The 13056-nt window shown below is 28.7% G+C and overlaps 3 protein-coding genes and 3 long non-coding RNA genes across 8 annotated transcripts; 4 read left to right on the forward strand and 2 right to left on the reverse strand.

Moving 5' to 3' along the window:
• The first annotated feature begins 88 nt into the window (after positions 1–88).
• On the forward strand, positions 89–2111 carry LOC114941134 (uncharacterized). The gene is made up of 3 exons (XR_014924827.1): positions 89–311; positions 582–693; positions 1590–2111. It is a non-coding gene; the product is annotated as an uncharacterized LOC114941134 (long non-coding RNA).
• Positions 724–8179, reverse strand: LOC114941133 (uncharacterized). Its single transcript, XR_003821584.2, has 4 exons — positions 8011–8179; positions 5358–5594; positions 1874–2008; positions 724–1728 (listed from the first exon to the last, which is right to left on the reverse strand). It is a non-coding gene; the product is annotated as an uncharacterized LOC114941133 (long non-coding RNA).
• On the forward strand, positions 2643–3699 carry LOC114940719 (uncharacterized). The gene is made up of 2 exons (XM_029315461.2): positions 2643–2702; positions 3091–3699. The coding sequence occupies exons 1-2, from the start codon at positions 2685–2687 to the stop codon at positions 3697–3699; spliced, it is 627 nt and encodes a 208-aa protein (XP_029171294.1). The 5' UTR covers positions 2643–2684.
• Positions 3724–4644, forward strand: LOC146722969 (uncharacterized). The gene is made up of 2 exons (XR_014924826.1): positions 3724–3848; positions 3930–4644. It is a non-coding gene; the product is annotated as an uncharacterized LOC146722969 (long non-coding RNA).
• Positions 3975–10706, forward strand: LOC114940705 (uncharacterized). Of its 3 annotated transcripts, none has more exons than XM_029304415.2 (6): positions 3975–4013; positions 8898–8994; positions 9084–9303; positions 9413–9624; positions 9698–9973; positions 10237–10706. In XM_029304415.2, exons 3-6 carry the CDS (start codon positions 9169–9171, stop codon positions 10502–10504), a joined length of 891 nt encoding a protein of 296 aa, XP_029160248.1. In that variant the 5' UTR covers positions 3975–4013; positions 8898–8994; positions 9084–9168; the 3' UTR covers positions 10505–10706. The 3 variants fall into 3 exon arrangements, with proteins under 3 accessions (XP_029160248.1, XP_085339542.1, XP_029160252.1); XM_085483416.1 differs by lacking the exon at positions 3975–4013 and adding an exon at positions 6100–7476; XM_029304419.2 differs by lacking the exon at positions 3975–4013 and adding an exon at positions 6100–7153.
• A 128-nt stretch (positions 10707–10834) lies between these two features.
• Positions 10835–13007, reverse strand: LOC114932260 (transmembrane protein 223). Its single transcript, XM_029304421.2, has 5 exons — positions 12786–13007; positions 12327–12572; positions 11613–11944; positions 11283–11428; positions 10835–11152 (listed from the first exon to the last, which is right to left on the reverse strand). The coding sequence occupies exons 2-5, from the start codon at positions 12479–12481 to the stop codon at positions 11012–11014; spliced, it is 774 nt and encodes a 257-aa protein (XP_029160254.1). The 5' UTR covers positions 12482–12572; positions 12786–13007; the 3' UTR covers positions 10835–11011.
• Positions 13008–13056: the final 49 nt, after the last annotated feature.

Below are 13056 nucleotides of genomic sequence, written 5' to 3' on the forward strand. Positions count from 1 at the left end.
CAATAAAAAGTCTACGTTCGAAGTCACGCCATTTTTGTCCCTAGGAAATTAGATCTCCTATTGGTTCGGATTGTCGGATGCAATGTGAACTTTTTTTAATGATTTTTTTGTGGCTTAGGAGTCGCGTGTCTAAATATTCATGTATTATGACTCAAAAATCCGAAAAATAACATGACTCGTGTATGTATATTAGAAAAATTAGTAAACATATGTAGTTTAATTATTTACAATTAATTGTCATACACGAATATTTAAATAAGATTACGATAACCAAACATGACCGTAATCTGCCGTATATCAGAAATGTTAAGGTAATAAATTCTTAAAATTGAATCACAAAAATGTATTTGAACGTATATATATACAATGAAAAAAAGGATGTGATAAAATTATCGAAAATAATCTTTCGCAATATTAAGTGTTCGAAAAAAATATAATTAATTTACAAATACAATTAGGAATTGTTTTTTTTTTACTATTGGAGAGATGTAATTATTATATAAATTGAATTTTAATAAGTTTTTAGTTTGATCTATATTACATAACCATATCAAAATAAATGGGTGCATTCGTTTATGCAGTGATTAGCGCATCCACTGCGCATCCATTGCGTCTATTATCTGCGAGTCACGTGACATCATTTACCGAACGATCACCTGCGTGAATTGACTGCTCAGATTGTAATTGGAGTGCGTAAGTAAAGAAATTTTAAATAAATATGAATTAACTTAGAAATAAATATTTTTTATCGGCTCTCAATATAAACAATATAAATATGATGGTTTCTAAATCGGCCTAAGACCCATAGCACGAAAAATTACAAAAATTAATTATTCGGAACTGTATCTCTTGGTACGAGATTACTAAAGTTCCATATATTAATTAACCTCGAACTTACATATGGAGAAATAGGCGCGAAAAATATAGGTCCAAAAAGTCGCTGAAGCGGGAATCGAACCCGCGTCTTTCACTTTCCGGGCGACTGCTCTTACCACTAATAGCTATTTAGACTTTTCGGACCTATATTTTTCGCGCCTATTTCTCCATATGTGAGTTCGAGGTTAATTAATATGAAACTTTAGTAATCTCGTACCAAGATATACAGTTCCGAATAATTAATTTTCGTAATTTTTCGTGCTATATGGCTTTTAGGTCGATTTAGAAACCATCATATTTATATTGTTTATATTGAGAGCCGATAAAAAATATTTATTTCTGAGTTTATTCACGCCTGGCCTAATCACGGCGTTATTTACTAACATCTACTAAAAAGGCAAATGAAAAATATAGGATCGAAAGAGTCTGAATAGCTTAGTGGTAAGAGTAGTCGCCCGGAAAGTGAAATATGCGGGTTCGATTCCCGCTTCAGCGACTTTTCGGACCTATATTTTTCGCGCCTATTTCTCCATATGTAAGTTCAAGGTTAATTAATATATGGAACTTTAGTAATCTCGTACCAAGAGATACAGTTCCGAATAATTAATTTTCGTAATTTTTCGTGCTATGGCTCTTAGGCCGATTTAGAAACCATCATATTTATATTAAATATGAATTATTATTTGAATAAATATAATAAAATTTTTAAATAGGTTGAAGGTTCTGACATATGACGTGTGCACATAACATTTTTAGACAGTGATGACGGTAGGATTGAAATGTTGCTGAATGTAGACTTCTCAGATTTTTCCAAACTTACTGGGGACGAAGTAGCTTGATAGCTAGGAATGACTGTAACAGAATTGCATCTTTATACAAAGCACATTTTTTTTAAACAGATTACTTTAAATTTATATTCTTGATAAAAATGCATTTTTAAGTTAATTGGATTGTAAATATAAATTAACAGACTTCATAATTTTATTGTATTACTTACCTTGCATTACTTTTAGTTTTGTAGGATCTATTCCCAGGGAGAAACAAGAAATCGGATCGACGTCGATTAGACGTAAATAACGTCTATAACTTTTTCAGTTCAAATTAGACGTCGACTAGACGTCGATATTATTTGCTAAAACAATCAGGCCAGACATCAATAAACATTTCATTTTAATCCATAATAAAATACTTTTCATGTAAAAAAACATATATTAAAATTTATATATAAAATATATATGTGATCCATATATATATATATATATATATTTTTTTTATTTGTGTTGTATAATTTCTCTTTGTGTGTGTAATATATTAATTAATTATAAAAATAAAGGTAAATTAATTATTATATATATATTATATATATATATTTACTAATTATGTATGAGGAAACTTTATATGAAAATATAACTTTAATTATTTAAATGATTGGTTCGATAACGCTTATTTTGATTTAACTGTCGTATAAAAGATAAGTTGCGAGTTGCGACACCGCCTTGCGACTAAATATGGTACCAACTTAACGCAACGAGTTAACGAACTCATTCTGTTATTGTTCCGTGATCGATGATCATTCGTTGAAGTTCGTTGAATGTTGAACTGTGCTTGTGATAATATTTGTTCTTCTGGAGGCCTATTCTGTAACTTTTAACAAATGCGTTATAACTGTAACGCATGCGTTAGTCGTCGTATCGTCGACGAATTCATGGTTAACAAATGAATTATAGTTATAACGCATGCGTTAAAAGTTACAGAATAAGTCTGCTGGATCGATTGCTATTCTAATAAAGAAGTCATCACCAACAAAAATGAGTGAAAGTCCACCGGTAAGTGCTTCATAATTTATAATTTCTTAATAATCTACTTTTTACTTTTGTGCCTCAAGTCGTCTGTAGGTTATAATTGTTTCATAAATAAATTACAATTTTCATATAAATAGTTCATAATTTATATATATATTAATAAATTATTTTGATTTATTTAATTAAAAATATTGTATGCTCTTATATATACACTTTTCTTTAACTCACTCTTTAACTAACCTCAACATATACGGAATTATTAATAATAATATTGTCACTATTGCTTCTTTTTTGCTATTATTTATTTAAAGTTTATTATCAAAATTTATTACATAACATTATTGTGAATGCAGTATAAGCAATATATTTTAGTACTGATGTTGTTCTTGTATTATTTTTACATCTATCATAGGAAAGTAGGAATCGTCGTAGAAATACGAACAAGCAAATAATTAATGAATTAGTTAGGCAATGTAGGAATCAAAGAAAATTGGACGATTTAAGAAATCGAATTACTACTGTCTACAAGACAGAGGCTTCATCCGATGAAGAGGTTTCATCCGATGAAGAGGTTTCATCCAATGAAAAGGTTTCATCCGATGAAGAGAATAATGAAATGCTGCCCATTCCAGGGATTGAAGATATTTCTTTATTAGAAACAAATTCTGAAGTATCAACAGAATCTGATGCATCTATCGATCAACTTGAAAATGAAAATATGGATGATAACAATAATTATAATAATGACAATGACAGTGAATTACATTTTGAAGATGAGAATAATGACAGCGAAGGAAGTGTTGAAATTAATGATGCTAACAGATATAGTAACGATGAAGAAAATGATGATTTAATGATTGAATTTGAAAATGACGAACAGAGAGGACGCTATGTTTTAAAAACATTGAGGGAGTGGGCTCTTGAAGGAGGTGTGTTATCTATGAAGAAGTTAAATGATTTACTTCGTAGATTGAGAGTATTGTTTCACATCTTACCTAAAAGCTACAAAACCGTTAGGTGATAATGAAAAAATTGTAGCATCAAAACTTATGACCAAATTGATGACTAATTCCTTAGCGAAACAATTCAACTTTGATGGTCATAATCCTCAAAAGGCTAAAGTTAATAAAAGGCCATTTAAGAAACTGAAACTATGGGAATTATTTCAAGGTATTTTATCTTCTTTTCAATATTTTGTTTCATCTTAAGTTTATTGTAGAAAAAATTCATAAATATTTCTTTTTTTTCTAGGAGTTATGCTATTAAAATTTCCTACCAGTGATTTGGAAGATGCCTTAAATGCAGTCAGAAATTGGCTACGAAACGCTGCTGGGCGTAAGCAATAAAATGTGCAATTTCATTTTTTTTATTTTTAACAGAATCTAATGTATAAGAAAAGCAGAGGTAAAAAGTGCTCGCATACGAGAATATTGCGTTGTGATATCTTATTATTCTTAGACGACTCTTTACAAGGTCTTTTTCTCGATACAAATTAGCACGGGGGAGGTTTCCCATTAAAAGGGAAGAGGTCATTTAATATTCGTCATAAAATGCAATTAATTATTTTTTTTTCTTGAATGTGAAATATGATCTCTATTCATGTGCAATTTGCGAAGTCTTATGTCATTTTTATTTTGTTATTGTATTTTTGATATTGCTGCTTTATTTTGAATATTATTTGTCTTATTTTTTATTTATGTAACTGATAAGACATTGTCAGGTTTAAATTTGATTTGAATTATTACATATAAAAGTTTTTAGTTGAAGTATGTATATGTAGAATATATATGTACACTAATAAAGAATGTATATATATATACATATATAAAATATATATATTTATAATATATATATATCAAGACACGATAAGATGGCATATACTGGAGTTTTCAGTATGTCAACAAAGATTATCCTGTATTGAAATTGTCCAATACATATTAATAAAAAATAGATATAAGGTTAATAATACATATAAAATTATTTTCTAAAGTGTCTTTTCCATCCTTTCAGTTTCAATTATATAAATATATGTATAACAATCTAAATACCAAGATCCAAATAATTTTAGTGTTGGTTCTATTTTTTTCATTCGTAAATTAAAAAGGTAATGTAAATTTTCTAAAGAAAATATATTTGCATGCATCCAATATTACAATTCAATGAATATTTACTGAGCAATTTGTTTTGATTAGAATATTACATTATTCTATATTTTACAATAAAAATATACTTAGAATTAAAATAAAATGTTCACTGAATGGTGTACGTAATACTGCACTTATTGCCTGCGTTCGCAGCAGAGAAAGTAGAAGTGTCTGTTGTAAAATTATTGAATTTGAGTATTGTATGAGCTTAGGTTTAGTCAAAACTAAAAGCATACGCCAATTATACGCCATTATTAGATTCATCAATTTTACAACATTTGCAACGCTACTTTTTCTGCTGAATACAGCCGTTACATCATTTATTTAGATGTCTATTAGACATTTTATAGACGTTTATATTAACGTCTAGATGGTGTCGAAATTCAAAGATTTGTCCGTCTATATAGACGTCAAATTAGATCTTACTTAGACGCATATAAAAGACATCGATTCGACGTCTTTTCAACATGCCATTTCTCCCTGGGTTTGGAGGAGTTATTCTCCACCTTCTTTGTTCTGAACTTTTATAACATACCTCATAATTGAAATAATTTTCAGGCAACGTTTCCAAGTTCAATTGGCTTAACAATGGAGAAGACTACATTCGTTTACGCAGTAGTCCGCAGTACTGCGAGCAAGGCATCCTAAGCAGGACCTCCGAGATGGCTGCGCAGATAGGCAGCAGCTCTGCTTAAACGAACAACAAACTGCGCTGCAGTCGGTTGCGCAGGGGGAGTCAACGAACGACATTTGCGGCATTCTGCGGCAGTCACTGCATAAACGAATGCACCCATTAAGTCTAATTATATTTCTAATTTCGGGAATAATTAAGATATTAGGACTTCTTGGAGAAAAATATCTATATGTATATACATATGATCACATGTATAAACTATACAAATATATATAGAATTATATATGAAATATGTGATGTTTATATATATATATATATATATATATATATATATATATGTTTTCATTTGCCTCTTATATTGTATAATCTATATATGTTCTTATAAACAGGAAAAAGAATAATTAAAAAATAATTAAAAAGATATAATTTATAGAAATAAGAAAAATTTGTTATATATATGTATAATTATATGTAGACAATCTTTTCTAATTTCTTCAAATCTAACTTAAAAAAAGTGCAAATATTATTTTTTAAATTATTTTTTTATTCTTATTATTTTTCCTAAATGTACAGATATTATAAAAAAGAAACTATATATATATATATGAATTTATATGAATTTTCTCATGAATTCTTATATTTTTTAATTAAATTATTGTAGAAAAAATATAATTCTCATTTTTTTAGAAAACACAAAAACTAAACACACAATTGATTATGCAAAAATGTTCGGTTATTTTTTATCTTATTTTTCATTTCATATGTATATTATTTGTACTAAAGACAAGCTATATATATTCTTCTAAACACAAAAATATTTAATAAAATAGCACGTCTTTAAAAGAAAGCTTAAAGACGTCTTGACTTTTTGCTGGGATACACACATTTACATAAAAAAAGATACATTAACTCAATATTAAAATTCCAGTTTTATTTATTCAATTAAAATATCACTTTAGCAGCATAATCTGTACTTTTATATTACGCATTTAAATGCTATAAAATTCTGAAATAATATTTCGAAATAAAAATTCTGTTGCAATTCAGTTTTTTCTCATATTATTTAATTTATGCAGGAGGAGACGAGAAAGAGTGGGAGAACAAATCGCAGACGGGCGGGACGATCGAGAGCAATCGCGGGCGGAGAATGTAAGAAGTGCGCTAAGCACAGTATACACCTGAGCTCGCCTTTTAAAGGTGTTGCAGAAGCGTGGTGGAAAACCGTACGATGAATGCGCCTTTCGCTCATGAGTTGGAGCAGCAACCGTTCCAGTGATTCCAACGGTGTGAGCGGAGACAGGAGCGGAGACGAGAGCTGAGAAGATCCAAGACTTTGTGACGATTTTGCATCTCTGAGATTTGACTCATCTGATCGAATCAGCTCGTCTGAGAGGAGAACGCGCGATGCGCGACGCTGCTGGTCCGCGCGAACGACGCTGGAATCGTCGTCGCGAGTCGCGAGTGCTCTTCGAACAAGTGTGTACATACGAGCAATTTTGAGAAGGAAAAGAGAGAATAAGCATGAGATATGAACCAGAGGCTGTGAATAATACTCTCGTGTAAAACCGAGCGATCATCGATATGTCATCGCGAGGATCCAGATTCGACCAGCGTGTTTCCACGAGAAGAGGAATCATCCGCGGATAAGGATCGATAGAATAAGGAAGATAATCTCTCTCCAAAAAGCGAATGACAAGGTACAGCAACCGGTCTCTTCTCGAAGAGCTGGTACAAATACATCGGAATGGAATCTTGGTATTCGCGCTTGATCAACGATCAGTGATCAGCGATCAGCGATCTGATGTTACACAAAACTATACGCACGAAGAGCTTGGCGCGATATTTTTTCATTAATGGTTTTTTTCTCGGGGATCTCTCAGCATTAAGGAAAGAAATATTGCGCGCACAGGTTGCATTGGATTTGTGGCGCCTGCGCGCTTCGTTATGTGTAGAGAATATAAGTTTATATTTAAAAGCGACATGAGATTATAACGCGCAAAGAGCAGGAATTTAATAACCGGTTAGTTGAGAAGAATAAATACATTTAGCATTTCAGACTACAATCTATTAAGTATTAAAATCATCCACTGCGAATTTTTTTTATATGAAACACAAGCAAATTAAAGAGAATTAATAGGGATTAATTTCTTTATCAATCGTCTTGCTTTAGGAAAGAAACTAAAAAGAATATTAATAATGCTTAAACATATTTAGTAAAAAAAAAAAAAATATTAAAATTAATTTTTGATTTGGAAAATTTCGGAGAACTAAATTTCTTGCAATTCATATATCTATTTTTATAGAGCTCAAAGCATTTCTTTATAAAATATTAGATATTAAATTCGTATAAAAAATCTGTATTAAATTCGATTATATATTGTATCGTAACATGTTACAATTATAAATCAATTTTTTGTAGTTACTTTTTAAAAATGAGATTATGATTTTTTTTTTATGATAAAAAGAATGATTTTATAAATGTGTGCACTTAATTAATAAGGATGTAATTAAAAATATGATAATTTATTGCGAAAAACGATTGATAAAGTATTACCTTGAAAGAGTCGCGAAGAATAATCGGAGGCGAAGGGTATTGCCGCGCGCATTGTCGATCGAAGATGTTGCACAAATGTCCTTGCCAAATGACATCATCGTACTAAATAAGGATTTGCCCAACAAGGTGTATGCGTTGCTAGCACTGCCTACGATTGAGAGACAATCCAATGATAAAGCAATGTTTTATAATCAATATATGCGCGGGCAGTATACTTAAAGGAATATATGCCACACCTAATAAATCTGTATTCATTAATTGTGTAGAAAGAATTATAATTATACTGGCATTTTTAAAAAAGATGTTGAAATCAAATATTGCTAAATGAACGAAATTATAAAAATGAAGATATATAAAAATTAAGAAATTATTATAACGACCCAACTAGCTTCAATCTTCTTTATTAATCAACACTTTATAAAAATATAATCAGACTACGTTTCGACCTTTGGTTTAGGTCCTTTTCAAGTCTCAAAATTTAAAAAACTAAAACTTTCACATAATAATTCTTTGTGTACAAAGAAAGTCAACTGAACTTTCCGTAAGAGTGGTAAGGAACGAACTAAGTTGTTCCTTACCACTCTTATGGAAAGTTCAGTTAACTTTCTTTGTACACAAAGAATTATTATGTGAAAGTTTTAGTTTTTTAAATTTTGAGACTTGAAAAGGACTTAAACCAAAGGTCGAAACGTAGTCTGATTATATTTTTATGAAGTGTTGATTAATAAAGAAGATTAAAGCCAGTTGAGTCGTTATAATAATTTCTTAATTTATTCTTCACTAGCGACACATAAATACTCTGATATATAAAAATTCTTTTGAAATTATAATTTTGAATATAACTTTGATTTCTTTTGCAGTAACATTATAAAGTATTTTTGTTGTAGATTGATGCAGCATAAATGACGCGTATGAATCAATCTTTTTTAAAATGCAATATACATATTAGAGAAAATACTTTTTATCATATATTGCATGCTCACAGTAAGCATAATATTTTATTCCTTATTGTTCAATAATTATAATTTCTAATAAATCATTGACATATATAAATAAATGTATTTCTGTTTTAGATGAGCTCTAAACGCGAATGTTGACTGATCAATCATATATTTATCTTTAATATTCTTATACGAGTGCATTGACATAGACATCAAAATGCATAATTCTAGATATGCTGGTTATCACATTAACACAAATCGTGATTATATTACAGATGGTGAAGAGAGTCATAGAGCTCCTTCAGATCGCACCGTGTCTGAGTATATCGTTGCCAACGAACATACTACCATAGTAAGATATTTATAGCAAAAAATATTTTTTCTCAATTTAAAACATATTACATATTTGTGATCCTAATAAATACATCATATATTATCTCTATAATTTCAATTTTTTTCAGGTAAAACCAATAAAAAAAAATCACGCAGACAAATATGATAGAGAAGACAGAAGATCCAGAAGCGCGCACAATACTCGCGATTCAGTATTGTCTGGATCTTCGAAACATAGTTTACATCAGCTTAGCAAAAGTGCCTCACACGGCAGCATTTGTGACAATGGTTCAGATATATATGTCACCAGTGCTGCATATAGAGCCACTTCCGACATAAGGTTGTTCTCCAATTTGAATATATGATATATTAAATAATATAAACAATGTAAAAATGTACCTTGTTATATGCAGTCGGATATCACGCCATAGTTTAGCACCAAGCTCCAGATTGGATCACAGAGCGCCTAGTCACTACAGCTATGGTTCCGGCAGATCAGGCACTTCGACAGTGAAAACTCGTACATCACGGAAAGGTGGTATAGTTGTGGAAACTATGTCGACACCCAATCCTTTCTGCCCAAACACCAAAGGTGTTTGTTGCCTTATGTTACTTCTTAATCTCGGCTTGATCCTGGTTACTCTGGGCTTTGTCATTGTCATACAATTCTTCCAACCATTAGTTGTTTGGTAAGAGTACTGTTTTTATATTTTCACATGATTTATATGTAAGATTCTATATTAAAATTAATAAATATAATTATTTTAATTAAATAAAAACCGTTTTTATATTTTGTTTTATATTTCAAATAACTATTATTATTAATCAAATAGAAGAATGTAGAAAATTATATATAATGAAGTTGAGCAGTTTGTATATATGTCATGTGTGTGTCTGTTTTATATATATGTACATAGAATTTTTTATAACACAATGTAATATTCCTTTTTAGGATCTTAGGAATAGTATTTCTGGTGTTTGGATTTTTAACACTGATTGGCAGTCTTGTGTATTGTGTACATGTATTCAAAAATGCTAAACACCCACATGATATCAATCCTGAAGATCTATATTGGACCCATTACTGGCAAGGTCGTGTTGGTTCTACAGCACCAGAAGTTTATTATAAAGCAGAAGACAAATATCAGGATGATGGCTATAGTGACCGATATAGCAAATATTCAGGAAAGTATTATGGCAGACAAAATCAAAGATATTGATTATAAAATATAAAGAATGCTATTAACTGAAGTAAAATTCACTCACTCTGCCTCTTTTTTAATTCTATAAAGTATTTTGGATACCAATGATAAATAAAAAAACTAATCTCGGTGCAATAAAATATTACTTATAATTTTGTATATATAGACATTGTACTAACATCTTTTTCCTCTTTTGGAAAAATACAAATTGTAAATTTACTTCTTTTGTATCAATAAATAATCTGTAAAAAAAGTAATTTTTTTCAAGATAACCTTCTTAATATTAGTATGTCTTAATTTAACATATCGATACATTTACATCTATACAAACTAATTGATTATTTATAGTATATTAAAGTATATATATTTACATTTGTATACATATTTACATATACATTTTTTACACATTTTATATATCATCATATGTATGTGTGTGTACTTGTATACACGATCATACTCTATTAATTATAACTATTATTTAAAATAACGATTTTAACATAACAAAAACGTATTTGTTAAAATATTCTAATTTGCTGTTGTATAATCAAAAAGAGTCGGATTTACAAATGTGCCACTTTTATCAATCAAGTAATAAAAAGATTTGTTTTTTACTTTAAGTGGTATACATACTCCAGTAACTCCTGTTCGAGGTGAAGTACATTTTGCCTTAAAAAAATAAAATAAAAATATTTTGTTTTTTATCTTTATATTGCTGACCTTATAATATATTATCATAATTTATCTCAAAAATTAATATAGTATATCTATAATTTTAAATAATGCAATTTATTCTTACCATTCCTATTGGTACAGTTATTGTGTTGAGTTTTCTTTTGCATAAATGATAAGTAAAAAGTGAAAGTGTTTTGCCACCTTTATTTAAGATAATGTACTTGATGTTACGAGAACATGTAGCATACATAACACCAAATGTGATAGGACCTATAAAACAAATACATCATTCTAGAAAAGATAGAGTAAAAACTTATCTACTTTATTTTATAAAAATATATACAACAAAAACTGCATTTAAAATAAGATATTGCTAATTTTTTAAATCTTTTTAAATTATATGTTTCCATATAAAAGTAAATTTTTACTGTAAAAAAAGTAAAAAATGTCTTACCTGCAAAAATTGAGAAAACAAATGTACCAAACCGTATGAAATGTTTCTGTAGAAACTCCTTAATTTTTACATCAGTTTTAAATATATCAAAGAACTTTGGTGTATAAGTATATAGAGCCAATATTGACCAACCAAATAACTGCCCAAATGCAAAAAGTCGTATATTCCAAAAATGTCTATTACTTTCATTTTTATATAAAAGTACATTATTCCGTACATTTGTATTCACATCCAATATGGTTTTTATTTCTTGTTGATGTCGTACTATCAGACTTTGTGGCGATTTGTTAGGTTTAAGAAAACTTACTGGCTGCCTTAATCCATCAAATGATCTGTGTATTTTTATAACTTATTGTTATTTTATAAGATAGTAAAATTGCTATTTTGTTCAAACTTTATTTTAAATATACAAGATATTTTTTGAAATTATTGCTACTTGCTATCTATACACATATAAATTTAATTTTTATAACAATTAAATCATTTTATCTATTATATATATATATAAAGATAGATAAAATATTCAGCATTTTTTTGTAATGTGATTTATTCCATTTGTAAAGAAGTAACATTAGTCCAAGAACATCCTGTATATTTACATAAATATTAATTTTATTGTACAGTTTTTAATATAAGAACGATGACTAAAATATCAAATGTATATTATTCTCATAAAAATATACTTTAACATTGAAATATTTCACTATATTTTACCTTATGCTTTGTGTTAGAAATGTTCTAACAGTTGATGCAGATAAAAATATATTTTTATCATATATAAAACACTTATGGATCATCCCACAAGTAGATTGTGCTTCAGTTAATAAAGCTTTAAAAATGATGGGATGCTTTAAAACTAAACCAAACATTTTGAATTATTTACTTTTCTGTATTGTTACAAAAAACTAATCGAAAAATTTTCAATAGATAAATGCTTATATTCCTTCAGCATCTCATTTACTGTAAATAAAAATACTTTTGTTATTTTTCAATGTTTTTATCATAATATATAATTTCTTGGTAAATTTGCATAATATTTGAACTGTACATATAATCTCTTTAGAAATACACTTCATACAATTATGAATCCTATTATCAATTCTATTATCATCTTTATACATTTCTATATTCTATTTACATAATCTTGTATAAAAATCATAACAACATTTTTACCCAGTTATTCTTGTAATGTGCATGATATCATATTTTCATTATTTATAAATATCAAATTCAATAACAAAATATAGAAATAATATTTGGAATCACAGAGCAAAACTTGAATAATTTATATAAAATTAAACTTGTTTTTTTTAAGAGTTTCTCGTACGAAAAATTAAACTTGTTTTTAAACTAGGTTAGAGAGAGCATGGCAAAAGATAACCACCAGATAAATACAAAACCACGGATTTACATTGGACTACATTCGATCAAATCTAGGAACATT

The sequence above is a fragment of the Nylanderia fulva genome, unplaced genomic scaffold, assembly GCF_048542155.1.
Source record: "Nylanderia fulva isolate GAGA-0341 unplaced genomic scaffold, ASM4854215v1 Scaffold25, whole genome shotgun sequence".
Lineage (NCBI taxonomy): Eukaryota > Metazoa > Arthropoda > Insecta > Hymenoptera > Formicidae > Nylanderia > Nylanderia fulva.

Excerpts from the sequence above, each read along its gene's own strand:
- LOC114932260 (XM_029304421.2), bottom strand. The coding sequence starts at position 12,481 with ATGTTTGGTTTAGTTTTAAAGCATCCCATCATTTTTAAAGCTTTATTA. Across the intron at positions 11,429-11,612 it reads TGTTTTCTCAATTTTTGCAG|GTCCTATCACATTTGGTGTT; the intron begins GTAAGACATTTT and ends TTTGTTTTATAG. Across the intron at positions 11,153-11,282 it reads TAACTGTACCAATAGGAATG|GCAAAATGTACTTCACCTCG; the intron begins GTAAGAATAAAT and ends TATTTTTTTAAG.
- LOC114940705 (XM_029304415.2), top strand. The coding sequence starts at position 9,169 with ATGCATAATTCTAGATATGCTGGTTATCACATTAACACAAATCGTGAT. Across the intron at positions 9,304-9,412 it reads CCAACGAACATACTACCATA|GTAAAACCAATAAAAAAAAA; the intron begins GTAAGATATTTA and ends AATTTTTTTCAG. Across the intron at positions 9,625-9,697 it reads AGAGCCACTTCCGACATAAG|TCGGATATCACGCCATAGTT; the intron begins GTTGTTCTCCAA and ends TGTTATATGCAG.